The sequence below is a fragment of the Antennarius striatus genome, chromosome 22, assembly GCF_040054535.1.
Source record: "Antennarius striatus isolate MH-2024 chromosome 22, ASM4005453v1, whole genome shotgun sequence".
Classification (NCBI taxonomy): Eukaryota; Metazoa; Chordata; class Actinopteri; order Lophiiformes; family Antennariidae; genus Antennarius; species Antennarius striatus.
In genome coordinates, this window is record NC_090797.1 from 11,887,944 (window position 1) to 11,904,017 (window position 16,074).

The window sequence follows — 16,074 nt, forward strand, 5'->3', positions numbered from 1 at the left end:
CCCACAAATGGAAAGCAGTTGAGTTTAAGTAGTCAGTTGCTCCATCTAATCTCTCTTACCCTGACTCTCAAACCTCCAGCTGACAGATGCTGAATCTTTGCAGCTTTGAATCCAAGTGTTTGTTTTTCCCTAGAATCCTTTGCTGAGTTCACTATGACCTAAAAACACACAAACCCGGATAGTGATACTGCAGTTATCTGTACTACAGGGAAGCATTCTATATTTTGTTAATGATGTCTGTAATGAGGCAGATTACTGTTCCGAGTTCTGCTAAATGGGCATCTTTCTGCCATCCCCGCCTGCTGTTGTGTTTGAGCGCCAGCCTTTCGAGGGGGAAAAAAGCTTCATATTTTACTTAATTCAAAACCCTGAGCGAGCATCTATTTCCTTTGGATGTCTATACAATTATAGGGAAACTGCACTGTCAGGCAGGGAGATTGCAGAGTTGGATCCTTCCTCAGATCGTTTATATGTACACCGTTCCCATCACATAACTTAAGCTGACACTTTTATCCACAACTGTAAAATGAAAAGACAATCAAACCTGTCCATTGAATGTATACAAGTAATATGGGGGGTGAGAGGTGTGAAAGGGCATTAAAAACCCAAGTGAAAGAAAACAAAAGTGTCCGTGACAAGCATCCTCTCCGAAGAACATAATCGTCTGCCTTACATCGTCTCCTGATTTACGTCCATGCTGTCTCGACTCGTATCTGTAATTAAAAAGCTGAACAGAAGAGTCATTCAACAGAGAGTTGAAGGAAACAGAACCTGACTCAAATCTCCACTTGTTGAAATCTCCTGGTTCCTCTCTCCTGTCAGCTCCCATTGTCATCATCTCCGCAGGCTCACTCAGCGGCTGCAGGTAATTGGATCTGGGAGCAAATCTGTGTTGGGGGGGAGGGGGGGGGTATTGCTTTGGTAGGCCATCCCACCTGAGTGCGTCCGGTGTGCTTCCGGCTTCATAGCGAAACATCCACCGTAAACATTAGCTCATGCTACCGTGGCCACATCCTCTCCGTGAGAGAGGCAAGGTAGGCGCTGACAGACGGAGCCCATTAGCATGTCTTGGTTCTCGCCAGAAACAGTTTCCTGTTCTGAGTAGAGCTCATTTAAGCAACGTTTAGCGAGGACCACGGATCAGTTTGGGGCAAAAGAGTTAAAATACAGTCTAGTTAGACGTCTGACAGCTGTGTGAAATTAATTATGAAGAGTATAATATGGGACCTTTAACAACAGCACTGTCCACACAGCTAAATTACATTAACAATGTAGTTGTAAAATGAGAAAACTGAAATGAAAAATTCCCAATATTGAGATCATCAGCTAAAGACTGTCACTCAATTTGATGATATTTTCAGTCTAAGAGTAATAACAAATGACAGGACTTTATCATCCATCCATCTTCAACCGCTTATCCAGGGACAGGTCGCTGGGGCAACAGTCTCAGGAGGGATGCCCATACTTCCCTCTCCTCAGACACCTATTCCAGCTCATCCAGCGGGATCCTGAGGCGTTCCCAACACTTTATCAATAGTTTTACATTAACAAGTGACCAAAGTTAGAAAATGAAGGACTAACCAAGGACACCGACACACCAGCAATGCATAATTTAATCTGACGTTGTAACAGACAGAAGACCAAAGGTCAGGCTCTTTAACATTCTGTTCTTCATGACAGCAAATCTGTGCAAGTAGAGGAGGAAAGTAGAGTTTGGGTTCTGTTAAATCATTAATCAACTCATCTTTGCCGTGTGTGAGCAGTCAGAGATGATGCCCTTTGACCATATAATTCGGAGAATGTAGACGCATCAAGAACCCATTGGAGGCCTTTTTAAAGGGGGGCTCGCACAGTTTGAAAAATACAGCATCTCTGCAGCTCGATCAGGTCAAGGACCAAATTAACCTTTTAAGGGCTTTCATAATGAAGGAATGAAGGTAAGGAAACCAGTGGCTGGTGGCAGATGTTTGTGAAAAGAATTATTACAGATCGCTGTTACTGACCATAGATAAAACAGCCAGATTTTCTCTTGGATAATCTCTTTAGGAAATAACACTAGGAAATCTCTCATAACATCTAAGACAAAAACCGTGATTTATGGCCGTTACCTAACTGAAAAGCTTACGGATGCTGGTGTCATTCTGGTTTCTGCTCCCCCAGCAGCTGCTCACTTGGCTTTGGTCCACTCACCAGACTGGCAGAGACCCACCACTTAGAGGAACAGACTTGTGAGGCAGGATCAATATTTCAAGTCCCAAATGGGGAGAAAAAATGTACAGAGAAAGTAAATCAGACTCATCTGCCCAGCCACTGACAGCTGATGCTACTGTGATGTTTCTTGGCAAAGTGTTTAAGCCCCAGGTGCTCGATGACCAGTGGTGGATCTCCTGAATTCACTGCGTGTGTCACAATGGACCAAAAGTATAAAAAAGGTAGCTCTAGTCATATGTGGGACCGGGCAAAAGATATAAGTTTAAAATTGATATTCACGCTCAGACCCATGCGATAACAAGACACGTAAATGTCTTCCTGACATGGAAATGTAATTGATTTATGAATTGATGAAGAGCTGAGGGTACGTTTAGCTCAGTTGGTAGAGAAACTACCACCCAGAGCAGACAGGATGGGTTTGATTCCACCCACAGCTCTTTGCTGTATGGATTTCCTCAATCACCCCTTGAGACACATGTGTCAAACTCAAGGCCCAAGGGCCAAATGTGACCCACTCCATCATTTTATGTGGCCCACGAGAGCATACTTGTGTTTGATGTTATTTTTTCTTTATTCTCTTGGATAGTTTGATCCTTCATTGATGGAGTTACGTGGGTTTTTCTTCATAACCTGACAAATTAAAAGAATTTGACAAACAACCCCTGCCTTGAGGTATTCCGATCGATTCAAGGTGGAAAGAAAGCAACTTAAAAACGAAGAGCAGTAAGTCACATGGAGTTAGTGATTACAGTAATTGATGGGCTGTCTTTTGATGGTTTCACACCTTTGTACTGATGACTACTTTTGTATATTCCTTAATGCAAACGCAGAACTCTCATCTATCACAGCATCTACAACCCAAACTCCTCTCACCTTCCATTGTGTGAACCTTGATTCTTCTAAACATCGGCTGTGCTCGCTCTTTGTAGCCGTTATGTGTCAGCTGTTTCCTTCTTTAGCGCCAAAACTATAAGCAACCACATTTCCTCAAACTTCAGATTCCCAAGCTGGCCGCTCCTCTGTGAGCAGGTGGTGGATCAATGGGCTTAGTAAGAGACCGAGACAAAAAGATGACTGCACACACACACACACACTCAACTGAACGGCATATGTTTTCATCATTTCTCATAGCAGAGGTCTAGCCACCAGTTTATCAGTTTAGAGTCAACTGTTTCCATCTTTTAGTACAAATACTTCATGAGAAATAAAGTAGTAAACATGCAGACATGGGTTCGACATCGTGACAGTACGAAAATTCCATAATTCAGATGAACTTCACACTTTCTCCCCTTTTGTTTCAACAACACAGCAAGCAGTCTGTTTCCATTCCAAAATAAAGCATGTGCTTAATGTGAAAAACCAGTTGTAAAATAAATTCTGATACTTTCCAGTGATGGCAGCCGTCGAAAAGATCTGACCTTTCTCAGAGCTAATAAAATCCACTGACTTCCTCTAAATCAGCAGAAATATTAATGAAGTATAACGGGTCAAACACATGCAGAAAGGCTGTAAATAGACTGGTCATAAACCACACAGCTTTGTCAGAGCCCACAGTGACTTACACATATGAAACACAGGGTAAAGACCAAACACATTTCCTGCCCACACAGTCTTATTATACATGTCAGACCCACTAGAGAGCTTCAGTCATTTTAAAGGCAGGTGGGTAGATGCCAGGGCAAACCAACACTACATAAACACTTAGTCAACCCTAGTAAAAGTGAGGGGCTAATTATCTCACAGTGACGACAATCGGTGGTTAAACAGTCCATCATCTCATTAACAGGGAGAAAAATGACACTGCCAGTTTCTCTCAGCCGCATGGCCACCGGGAAGAAAGATGATTGGAAAGGACACAAGTCAAATAAGTGAGGGTCTGAACTCGTACCACCACAATCCTCTTGACATAATGAAGATGGTTATTGCTTGTGAGTAAAAACTTCCAAACCGAGCTGTGATGAGAAATCTGACCCTACTGATCACTGTCCACCTATGATGGTGGACATTTCTAAGGTAGATTGAAATTAGAGGTCATGCAGAAGGTGGTGGATGTAATTTAGCAAATTAAAATGACCAATAAAGATACCAATTATATTGCATTAAAGAGATCTTAACATCAGATGAGATAATATTCAGCGCGGTATTCAGATAAATATTCCTCATAAGTACAGCCCCACTCATTCATGAGTACATTATAGGATGGATAGAAACGTGAAGCTGGATCACTCACCATTTGTGACTGGCTCCTTGGGCTGCCATTGATATCCTCCACCTTCTCATTTGCTGTGTGAGAAAGGAAATGAAGAAATGAGACTTTTACTCACTTTCCACATCCCAGTGTCTCGTTTTGGTTCAGTTCAGGTGCACAAGATCCAGCAGGAGACCTCTGTTAAGGCTAGCGTAGGAGAGAATGTGTGTACGCCCTAGCATGAGTGTCTGTGCGTGTCAGCATGTGTGTGAGTGTGTGTGTGGTGAGTTGTAAAGCAACGCAGGAAAGGTTTGGGAAGCAAAGCTGCCTAATTCTTCAGCTGCCGCCAGAGAATTACTGACAGGCCAGCTTGGCCTCATTGTCTGTTTGGGTGAGTAGGGAGGGTAAAGTTTCAATCCAACAGAGATGGAGTGAATGGAGGGGGGGGGGGAGAGAGAGAGAGAGAGAGAGAGAGAGAGAGAGAGAGAGAGAGAGAGAGAGAGAGAGAGAGAGAGAGAATATACAAAGGAAAAGTACTGTTACCATTATTGTAACAATTTACAACAAAAATCGCATTAATTCGTAGTATTTATAACTTCATTTAACCAACAGTTGGTTTTACTACTCATTAACAACTGGTTTAGTCCTCCTAAGAGGTCCCTTCCTCATGAGGCCCTGTCCCAACAAGAAAATGTGCCAAAACTTGAGTGTGTACAACAATGAAGACTTTTCAACTTGAATGTTTGCTAACTTCGCTATGTAGCCTAGGTAGGGGCGTGGGGGGGTTAAGGGTGTGGACATGGCTGTTGAGGAGGTGTAAACTGAGTTGGAGAACAATAAACCAAAAATACCCTAAATATCAATAAAGTGTGATTTCACAATGGAGCCCATCAAGCTGTCTTTTTTTTTCAGTCAGATGATTGAACGATTAATAATTGTGTGCGACAGCTAACCTTTATTGTCAGTTCCTTTAACAGCACAATGGTGACTGACTTCCCAGATAAAACCTAAAGGTTTGATGATGCCAGACTACCAGTATATATTTATCAGTATGATTTACCATACAAACACAGACTCTCAGATAAATAAAATACTACGAACCTGGAAACTAACAGAATGACACTGCCGAACTACAGTACGTCATCAACAAACCAGCATCCATCAAACGCTAAGTGAGACAGAAGCTATGAATGGAACACACCAAAGTAACCTTCTGGGATTGGATTACTGTATCCCCTACTCTATGCTCAAATCGCTAATCATATTTTTCTTCTGTATTATCGCCCGTGTTTGATTCGCATGTTTGATTTTGGCAAAAGTTTACATTGGATGCCCTTCCTGACACAATCCTCTGTATTTATCCGGGCACATAGGACACTGGCTTGTGCCCTCTTGCGGATACATTATCGCCCATGTGGATATGAGGATGTGAGAAAGAGAAGACTGGATGGAGAAGTTAGAGACAAGGAGTTCAGACCGATCTAAGAAAAGATCAAGTGAGTTAGGGAAGGAGAGAGAGACAGATGAAAGAAAGTCAGTGAGTGTGAAGAGAAGCGGTGAAGTCTCACTGGGGTCTAACGGGAGACACGAGACTCAACACCCTTGGGTGTCAGAGCAATTAGATCACTCCTGCTGCAGCTCACCCGCAGACAAAACACGGAAAAGCGATTTGTCCCAAACACTGGATGAGACTGAGGAACGGCTTCCCCCAATTCATTACAACAAAGTGTGTGTGTGGTGTGTGGTTGTGTGTGGTTTCTTTACCTACAGCACAGAATAAATCATACACACGGGTGTGTTGATACCACAATGATTCATTCATCTTTACATTATATTCCTTTTGAACACTGAAAGTTACCCCTGAAATAAGAGATTACACTGTTTTGGTAGCAGAGGTCAGAAATCCTGTTCGTTCAAAAAGGAGATTATTAAATGGACTTTAGGTGTGAAAGGAATCACTTGAGCATGGAAAGAAAGAGAAGGAAGCAGGGAAAGGAGAGATACTGAATAGCAGATACAGCACACTTCATATTAATGCGTGTGTGTGTGTGTGTGTCTACCTATGATCTGGATGATCTGTGCCAGCAGGACTCCATCGGTGACATCCTGGCTCAGATCCTTGATCAGGCGTGGGCAGCCGGACTTGGCCAGGTAGTGATTGGCCCAGTCTGTGTAAATCTGAAAAACAACAGTAAACATCCTGTAAGTTTTTTTTGTTGTTGCAGTTTTCGGTCCTGCAGTGGCTGAATATATGCTAGAATTTTTCTGGGCTCATTCTTGATGACAGACACACGTAAGGACCAGAAGTTTGGATGTACTGCCAGGAAAACTACTAATTGATGACATGTGAGGGAATTAGCATGAAAATTCTTGTCAAAAAGTTTCAGAAAAAGAAACTTTAGATCAAGTATTACGAGCGGCGGATTGGTCGATCTTGACTGGTCGTGTCAAAGGAGATTTTGGCCATTAAAGGCTTCCACTTCTATCACACTAAAAAACTGCTGACTTTTTCCTTCTCTAACCGTGCTGCCTGTCCCGGAAGCTCTCAGCTCTGGATCTAAGTCTTCTCTACAGTGAGGTGCGAAAGCTGTCCAAACACTCCCTACACATCTCTCTTATTCAAACAGACTCTTCATCAGCTTTGGCCTTCAGGAACAAACTGAGCTGGACAGCATGATGATCTCAGTACAGTTCAAAGATCCACCTTTAACCAGTGAACAGAATAATCAACTGACCTCTAAATAAAGTAAAAACAAACGCTTAAAATAAATAACTCACTATGGATTATATGCCCAACAGGTGGACTTGCTTTCTAACTCTCCATCTGAACCCAGACGAAGGAACATGTGGGATAATCTTTTGTGTTGTCCTTCAAATCTCTTAACAGCCACTTTGTCTTTCATTAGAGTCTATAAGCAGGCTGATAAGCAACTCTTTGTCCATCGGGCAAACAGATTGATCTCAACAGCTGCTGTGGTTTTTCCAGGCTCCAAAGACCAAAGACGTAAATCGCATTTTGGCTTCCAAGAGTTTTGGCCCCATGCAGACGCAGAGTAAAATAATCCAGTTCCTTTGTGTGGAAATGGTTCCAGTTTCACACAAAACAATCTTGATAGATGAAGATTGAGAAATCTGGCACTGCAACATGAACTTCATCACTTTATAACCATTATAACTAATGCACTGAGTGAATTCATTCAGCATACACATGTATATACTCGGAATGCTGTACATATCCCATCCACAGCTAATTCACTTTATTTTATTAAATGTCTTTTTTTTTTAAATTAAATGTATTTCTTTTTATCAGAAAAGCCACACTTCTGAAAAACAAAGTTATTGTAAAATAATTAATTTCCAGAGCTCCTAAAATATAAAAATATAAAAAGAAACCCTGGGCCTGTTCTTTTTACCTGGATGCTGCATGTGTTCACTACATTTCTTTAAAGTCCAGTTTTTTTGCATAAAAAAACTGCTGTCAATTGCAATGTGCTGACAAATAAAAGAAATAAAATCATATGAAATACAACCTCCTTGGTACAGACTATAAACAAAAAGATGGATCCTCCAGCTGTGATGGGGTTAGGACTAGAGCCCCTCTCTTTCTAGGGGGGGTATCATCAAAAAGTTAGACAGTGTCTGCTGCCCTGGACCTGAAACATCTTGTTATCCCCAGTTTTCACCACAGACTCTGCATGGGGAAAATCCCCTCAACAACATCAGATCTTGTATGAAGGAGAAGGGTGGGCTTCTTATAAAGAGCCCCTCATGTCTGAATGTAGAGTTACTCCACATGTAAAGATCATATTAATGTGGGTGGGGAGGGATTTTTCTCTTGTGGTTTCTTTTCCATACTTCCAAACTGTGGGCTTCAACTTAATATTGTTGTCTCTGGGTTTTATGCACAGCAGTTTTTAATAACAGAGTAGGCTTCTGAGCATCTGAAACATTTCAGTAGGAATCCCCTTATAAAAATTTCATGTCACATAATGAAATAATCTGCTTTCCCCTTATTTACCTCACACACTGCCCTCAATTAAAAGCATCGCTCTCCCACTCTTTTCTTTTACTTGGAAGCGCGATGTTGGCTGCTTTGGAGAGGCCGCCTCTCAGAGGTTTGCATCTGTTGTGGTTTTATTCTGTGACTTTCTCCATGATGAGAAGTTGTAAAGAACAAACTTCAAAAGAATGAGAGCCGTGGTGGGGAAAGCACATACTCAAACACACACATACAAGCTAAACACACACACATACACATGTCTCAGATACAAGCCACATCCCAACAGAGGGTGGGTAAACAAACAGGAGAAGAGGATTGTGTGAAAGTGTGTATAAATAACAAACAGCCCGCATCAGCCTGCAGGAAAAAAGCTTTGAACATAACCTGCTGGACAACTGACAATCCCCCCCCCCCCAAATTTTAAGACTTCTTCGCAGCACAAAACTGGAAATGCACTTAAAAACCAGGTGAGTGGAAAATATTCAAGCATCTACTCAACCCTCGCAGCCAAAGCGAGCAAGACGGGAGGAGTAGAGATGGAGAGCGATCCAGATACGTAGCGGAGGGTGTGATAGCTCGCAGATGAATTTAGTTTTGGTAGATTTGTCGCTTAAATAACCAGCTGCCTCTGCATCTGCTACCAGTCCTACAGGGGGAGGATTCAATGATCACACTGAACACACTCTTGAGGACCATACAGCACCTATTCCCGCCTGGAGGTCAAACTGCATTTGCATTAGACGGGGCCAGGTTTATTTTAATAATATGCCTCCATGCTGAAGTGAATTAGTGACATTTTGCCAAAGCAACACAAATCAGCCTCGCTCAGACCCACAATCACACTCGAGTGCACTAAAGTGACATTTAACGTCTGGGTCATGCTAACACCATTCGCTTGCTGTTCATTACAATCAAGCCTCCACCTATAAAAGCTATAAAGGCTTCCTGATTGTACTATTACAATATTAAAGTCCTGCTTGGCCACCGTTGAAGGTATTCATTTTGAAAACTTTGACATTTCACAATAACACAAGTCCTTTTCTAGAGTTGATTTTGACCCATCCTGCTGACTCCATATCTCAAATGTCAATGTTCTCCTGGGACACTTCCACAATTTTCTTTCCAAAGTCATTCGTTTGCTAACTTAGTGCTTTGCGATATCATAATATTATAGATCGGACAAAAAGTCAGGAATATATCGGTTACAAACAACTTTTTTTTGCTGAGAAGATCTACAAATCCACGAGCATTTCAAACCCTTCCGCTCAGCAGATCAATTTAAAACATTACAAAAAGAAAAACTTTGACAAGACAAAGATGACAGGTGACAAAAACAAGTCGCAGAATAATTTCACCCCTTTTTTCACAAGTTTAGTCATGCAAAAGTCTTGAAAGTGTGGCTGCAGCATCCGAGGTTTGAACCCGACACCTCCTGTCCCCTTCTTCTCTCCTCTCTGACAAACATTAAGGAAATGCGTTTGACGGAGCCGGATTCCTGTCTGCATGAGCGCCAACTCACTGATCCCCTCACTTCAAGACTCCTCATTGTTCCCTCTGGCGGCATCGTGCACTCGTTAACCTCTCCTCCTCTCAAACCCAGTCGCATTGGGAAGTAGAGCTAGAAAAAACACCAGCAATACCGCCACATTCTGTGATGCTGACTAAGGCTGCTGTCATCACAAAGGCACACATGCAGGATAAGATGGCACACATGCATGAACAAGCAATCTCCAAGAGAAAACATTTAATCCCCTTCCTCCTTTTTTTGGCAGCCAGCATCAATCAGCACAAGTGCCGTCTCTATGGTGATGTTATCCATGCTGATGCTACATGAAGTACCCTCCTCTTCCTCGCTACCTGCTCTGCAGATCGCTCCCGCTCAGCGACAGGGATCCCAAAACAGCCGGCTCTCAGATAAACTGCCTTCAACAGTCCTGATCACAATGCAGTGACTACAGCTACGCAGGTGTTTATTGGCAGAGGCTGCAGTGATGACGAGCGGCCTCTGGGGGGAGCCAGCCAGGTAACAGCAGGGGTGAGACGCTGGTGAGGGAGGAGACGGGGCACAGCTGAAGGCAAACTGCAGGAGTCACAGCAGCTCCTCTGCATTTATTAATGGCTTCACTGAATGACTGTTAATGTATGGGCTTTTTAATCAGGGCATCATTCCAGCTCTACTAAATTAAGACTTTGATTGCAGTCCAGAGGATTGAGCATATATACAACCACTTGGAGGACATTTAGCTGTGTAATACTATTTGGAAAAGACTAGTCGGGAGATTTCTCCTGTGTTGCTATAATGGCTACAAAACATCACGTCGGCACTGATGCTGCTCCCGTATGGGCCCTAAATGTAATTAAACAAAGCGTAAAGCTGCGCTAACTAAACGGATTGAGGACCAATGGAACTGAAGGAGCTGTGATGGAGCGTCCTCTGTGATCTCAATCTCTGTCATGACAAACTGGGAGTGATGGTATGGGATCGGCTGGCAGCATCGCTGACACCAGTTTATGACGTGTGGTTGAAAACACGTCATAAAGGAAGTTGAAAAGTTGAACAGGTGATGTCTGAGAAGTACCAAAAAGGTCAAAGGTTCTTCTTTCAAAGATGAAATGAAGGGAAAGCTCAACATAATATTTGATGATAATTATTACCAATAGTATAAGAAGCGTAATAATTATAAGGAGTTAGATAATTACTGTTATTATTAGAAGAAGGTGCAGGTAAGTGACAAATTCAGAATCTCTGGCTAAAGAATTTCATTTTCAAAAGTCTTAAGCTCTGGATATACAAATTATCACCATTATACCTTTGGTAATAATGTCGTAATCCAACTCAGCTCAAAGATGCAACTGGACATCTGTTTATAAAATCCTACATTGCTGAAAAGGATTGGTATAAGATAATATTTGCTTTTCTCTGTTGTCCAATAACACATGTCTGCTCAAGAGGAGGTCCAGATGAAGATCACCGTGAGATTTGAACCATTAGTATAAGGAATAACTGACACCATCCAACTATTATCGGGACACCTGGAAGCAATTTCCATGATGTAAACCTTTCTGGTGTTTCCCTGATGCAAAAGTCTGATGCATCGCTTTCCCTTCTAAAACCATCATTATCTTGTCCCGAGTGGAATGGAGAGGCCTCCTACAAACCCGCCTAATCCACACGTAATAGCGGCAGGCGCGTTTCCAACATGGCCGTACTCCAATCTCGTAAACACCCGAGTGGGCAGTTTATGCCGACAATATACAAATCGTAGACTCAAAGTTTCCTTGCGGCCTGGCGCTAGTGAGAACGGATCAAACCTAATAGCTTTATTTACGTGACAGCGTTCTCCACAACAGTCTCAAGAGGCAGAAACAGACGGCGATTTGGAGGACGCGAACGTGATGAACGTGGAGCATCTTTGTTGCCATGCCAACAGTCAACCACAGCCACATCTGGGTGAGCACGGAGGGTGAGAATAGATCTGCCTGGTTGCATTTTTACAAGAACGATAACAGAAACAACATGCAAAATCAAATGAAAAAGGAAATATACAAGCCAGAGAAATGAATGTGAATTCCGCAGAGAGACTAAAATCTGATGGAAACACGTTTGGCTCAAATGAAAGCTTCCTCTACACAGGTCAACCTTTACTGACAGTCTTTGCTGTTTGGCTCATTTGCTCTGAGCATGTTGCTGTCCTGCACCTCCTCTATGCACTTTTCTTGACGAGCACTTCAAAAAGGTCAATTCATCTCTTTTTTTTCCAAACTGTTGTAGAAGAATCAAGCTGGACTCCCTCAGACGTCCCGATTGACCCTCGACAGACGACTTTAGTATCAGACAACCAGGAGAAGCCCGTGACTGAAACATTCAGTCATAGCGCCGATCTGCCAAGCCACCCCGTTGTTTTCAGGGAACATCCTGAGTAGAAAATGACATAATTGCACGGCTTGGAGACGTTTGGATACATAATCATGTTGGATGCTCATGCACATGTCATTTGGATCTGATCTCTCGCAGCGCAGCGGGGAACTGAAGACCAGCGAGACGGGAGGTGCAGAAGGGACGGAGATGTGGAACCAGAGAACACAGGAGGAAAAGAATAACACCTCTGAATCAGCCTGAAGACAGACGAGCAGAGCAAGAAGACAAGAGGAAATGACGGATGGATTTGATGGGCAATTTGATAAAACGTAGGTGGGGCACAAGCACCGATTGCAGTCAATCATTTGGAAAAGCAGCAAAAAATGTGAGGTTGTAGTCGAGGGAACTGTCACACAGCAGCTCAGCAGTACTTTTCCCACAATGATTGAGTTTATTCTCATCAATTCCATGAAGCAGTACTACTTGAAGGAACTTGAAGGATGGATGGATAGATGGATGGATGGTGGAAGTTCATCAGACCCTGTGAGGAAGTAGGAGACAACCTTTGACGTTCTACACCACTGAGCCCAAACTAGGAGAGAGACGAGGACATTTACGCCGTCTCTATTTCCAACAGGATGACCTCGCTGCACAGCTATAAAACAGAGGTGGTGAAAACCACATTTATGTTGTACGAAAAGAACACACGGACAAGGATTTGACATATATCTCCTTTGTCTCAGTATAAACACATTTTAAATACAACGAATGAAACTTTGAGTGCAGAGAGAGAGCACAGCAAAGTACACAGAGCTGGTACTGTAAATATCAGTACAATCATGATTTCTGCTGACATAAAGGTGCGTAGGCAAAGCAAAGCTTTGCATGATTTATATCCAGTATTTCCTTCCCTCATCTTTATTTAAGGTAAAAATGAGGCTTTTCTTCTCCGATGAAGGGAGCATCTTGTTTATTCTGTTTCAAGTGAATTTCATATCTCTTCATTTTCCCTTGCGTCAAATAGTAAGTTTGTAAAATCAAGATGGCAACTTTGTCCAGGGAGACATGTAAAGCACCTGGACAACAACTCTACACAAATGCAACGAAGAACGTGGCCATCTGCTGGTTCTCAGCAAGAAGCAGAATTAGATTTTGGAATCTATTATTTAATACAAATTTAGTAATATACGTTAAGGTAAATGCAAAGATTTACTACCGTGATTCCTTTTGTTAGTCTTGTCAAACTTATTTTCAGGCATGACTATTCAAAATGAGGTAATTTTGCATTTCTCGACTAACAAGTTATTCATCTTCTGTTCCCTCAATTAAATAATTTCATATATGATTTATCTTATTCATAAACTTCAGCAACGTGAATTTCTTGATTCATTTCATTTTACTGCCGTTACTTAGCGTCCTCCCCTTCTGCAGGATGCTTTATTACCAAGATAAAAATACTTGAAATCCCATAAGTAACCAATACAGTGTGTTCAAGCCAACATGAAGCCATCAGACACGAAGCTGCAGCAGATGCTGAAGTCGTCGCCGAGGCACTGACATGCACAAAAACACACAGGCATCATTTAGGCAAGCCTTGTGAGATCTTCTCTCACTTAGACGTGCAGTGTCTCACTTCACCATGGTAACCATAGCGTGAGGCAGCGTCTGGCTCTCGGGCTCTGTAGTGTATGAGCCAGACTTTGCGACCACGGTGTCGGCGAAGGACACATTCAATGGCTCAAAAACATTCGGAATTTTACCCTTTATCAATCTGAAAGACGATTAATGACAACGAATATCCATCAGAGATCCATGCTGGCTCTGGTCAGTTGAGTTCATGCATGAAAACAAAGCTAGTTGATAGAATTGTTTCTATTGGTTTGTAACTTCAGCTGAGAAGTCCTGTATGAATCACTAGCTCATAAAGATGAAGTAAAGATGAACAGGCTGAGATCACCGCGTCACACACACAGCATCACCTCAGCGTAGCGGTGGAAGCCCTAATTGAAGGCCTGCAGTGAACGGTGGGCAAACCTTTCCTCCGCTCAGGCTGCAGATGGCGGCTTTAACAAGCATCCCTGGGCTCCTGGCTGACACCCGTCTATTCCGGGATGCTGCGAGGCTCTGTAATCTTTCCTTCTGACCTCCGTCAGCTCCATCCACTCCAAAACACACAAATAAATCAGGAGAAGCAAAAAGGGCTACTGTGTCATTAGCTAGTCCTGCTGCAGCAGCGAGCGAGCAGCGCTGCCAGAAATATACAGTTACAGATGCACACAAACAGATCCTTATCATTACCTCAGAGAATCTGAATTAGTCTCTGGGCTAATTCCAACAAAATCCAAATTAAGAGGAGATGAACTTTGTAGGTGTGACTCACCACTGGCTAGTGATTAGTCACACATCTGACTGGTTTCCTGTTCATTATCTCAGTGTGAGTCAGCTGCTGATCTCCACTAGGTTAGTTGACAAGGCTCTGATTAGGAAGCACTTACACTGCTCTGTCTCCAGACAATGAAATAATGATGATGAAATTGATTGTGTTTGCAGTTAATGAAAAATGACTTCTTCTTTTTTTCTTTTTTTTTAATGAAATGCAAATGACAGGGAAAAGAAATTAGAAAACCGAGGGATCATAATCAAGGCTGTGCAGATTAGAGCCCATAGAGCTATCAGCAGCCCTCTGACTGGGCAGATTTTCATCAGGTAGTTGCCCCGCTTGAAATATCTAGCCTCCAGTTTTTGTTTAAAGAAGCCCCTTTATGTGCCGACCACAACATGTCTTGTTTGAGTCAAAGCTGCCATCTGCTTGTTGAGAAGCAAAGTCACATCCATCACTAGATTAATGGCTTTCTGATTGGGAGCGGTCCAGATTGCCCAGAGCCTGGGTGTGTTTTTATTAACCAGGCTCTCAGAGGAGGAGGACAAGACAGAAGACAGTCACTCACCCTGAAATAGTAATGCAAAAATCAGGTTGCTGATTGGTCCGTAATGCTGTTGATTCCTCAAAAGGTAAAAAGATGTCATTTTCTTTCCATGAGGAATTGATCTCTAGTTTTCCCTTTGTTTTAACAATCACCACGAGAAGCCTCTGGTGTCAGTGCATGTTATACATTTTCTGCAGGGGGAAGCCTTGCTAACTACGGCCAGCCACAGTTAGCTTGATGCCAATCACGCTGCATGGATTGCATTTATGCGTGGCTGATATCCAGACACATGCGGCCTGGCTGATCCCATCATGATTTGAACTGCATTCTGTGTGCATTTACAATTGGCATTCACACATGTTTTCCTTCTTCCTTATAGAGTATCCTGATATGGATCTCATTCTAATGGGCCAGTATGCAAGAGGAACTACAGCATAAAGTCAGTGAGAGCAATAGCGCAATAAAAACAGTGGCCAAACATAACACTGTAAGAGGAGACACCAGTCCCCTGGACTTATGAGCTTTGTGAGCTATTAGCACCATTTAATGATGAAGAAATCATTATTTAGAAAACATTCAGGACTCACTGACAAATGTGTTCATGAATCATGAAGATGGGAAACAACAAATCCAATTAAATACAAGTTCAGGCAGGATAGATTCATCATCATCATCATCATTGCAGACTTCCCTAAACACGGATTTGTAGTCAGGCCTGAAGAGGGGTTTCTGCACACAGCAGCCAGCAGAGGGCTCCACCACCCTAACCTCCACCTCAGTCCAGCAGCAGGTTTGCCTTCAGCGGAGCTGAGGCTGCTGGGAAGCAGTCGGGGGTCAGCCGGAATGAATGTAATGAGTCATTCAGTGCTCATCTGTGAATCACTGTTTG

The 16,074-nt window shown here is 42.7% G+C and overlaps 1 protein-coding gene across 6 annotated transcripts in view; it reads right to left on the reverse strand.

The window, feature by feature from the left end:
* The window catches only part of nav3 (neuron navigator 3), a 155,901-nt gene that overhangs the window by 81,451 nt on the left and 58,376 nt on the right, over positions 1-16,074 (reverse strand). For all 6 annotated transcript variants that reach the window (XM_068307488.1, XM_068307489.1, XM_068307487.1 and 3 more), the window contains exons 2-3: positions 6,460-6,577; positions 4,442-4,494 (exon numbers count right to left, since the gene is read on the reverse strand). In XM_068307488.1, the coding sequence (XP_068163589.1) occupies positions 4,442-4,494; positions 6,460-6,577 (171 nt within the window). The remainder of the gene's footprint in view (positions 1-4,441; positions 4,495-6,459; positions 6,578-16,074) is intronic.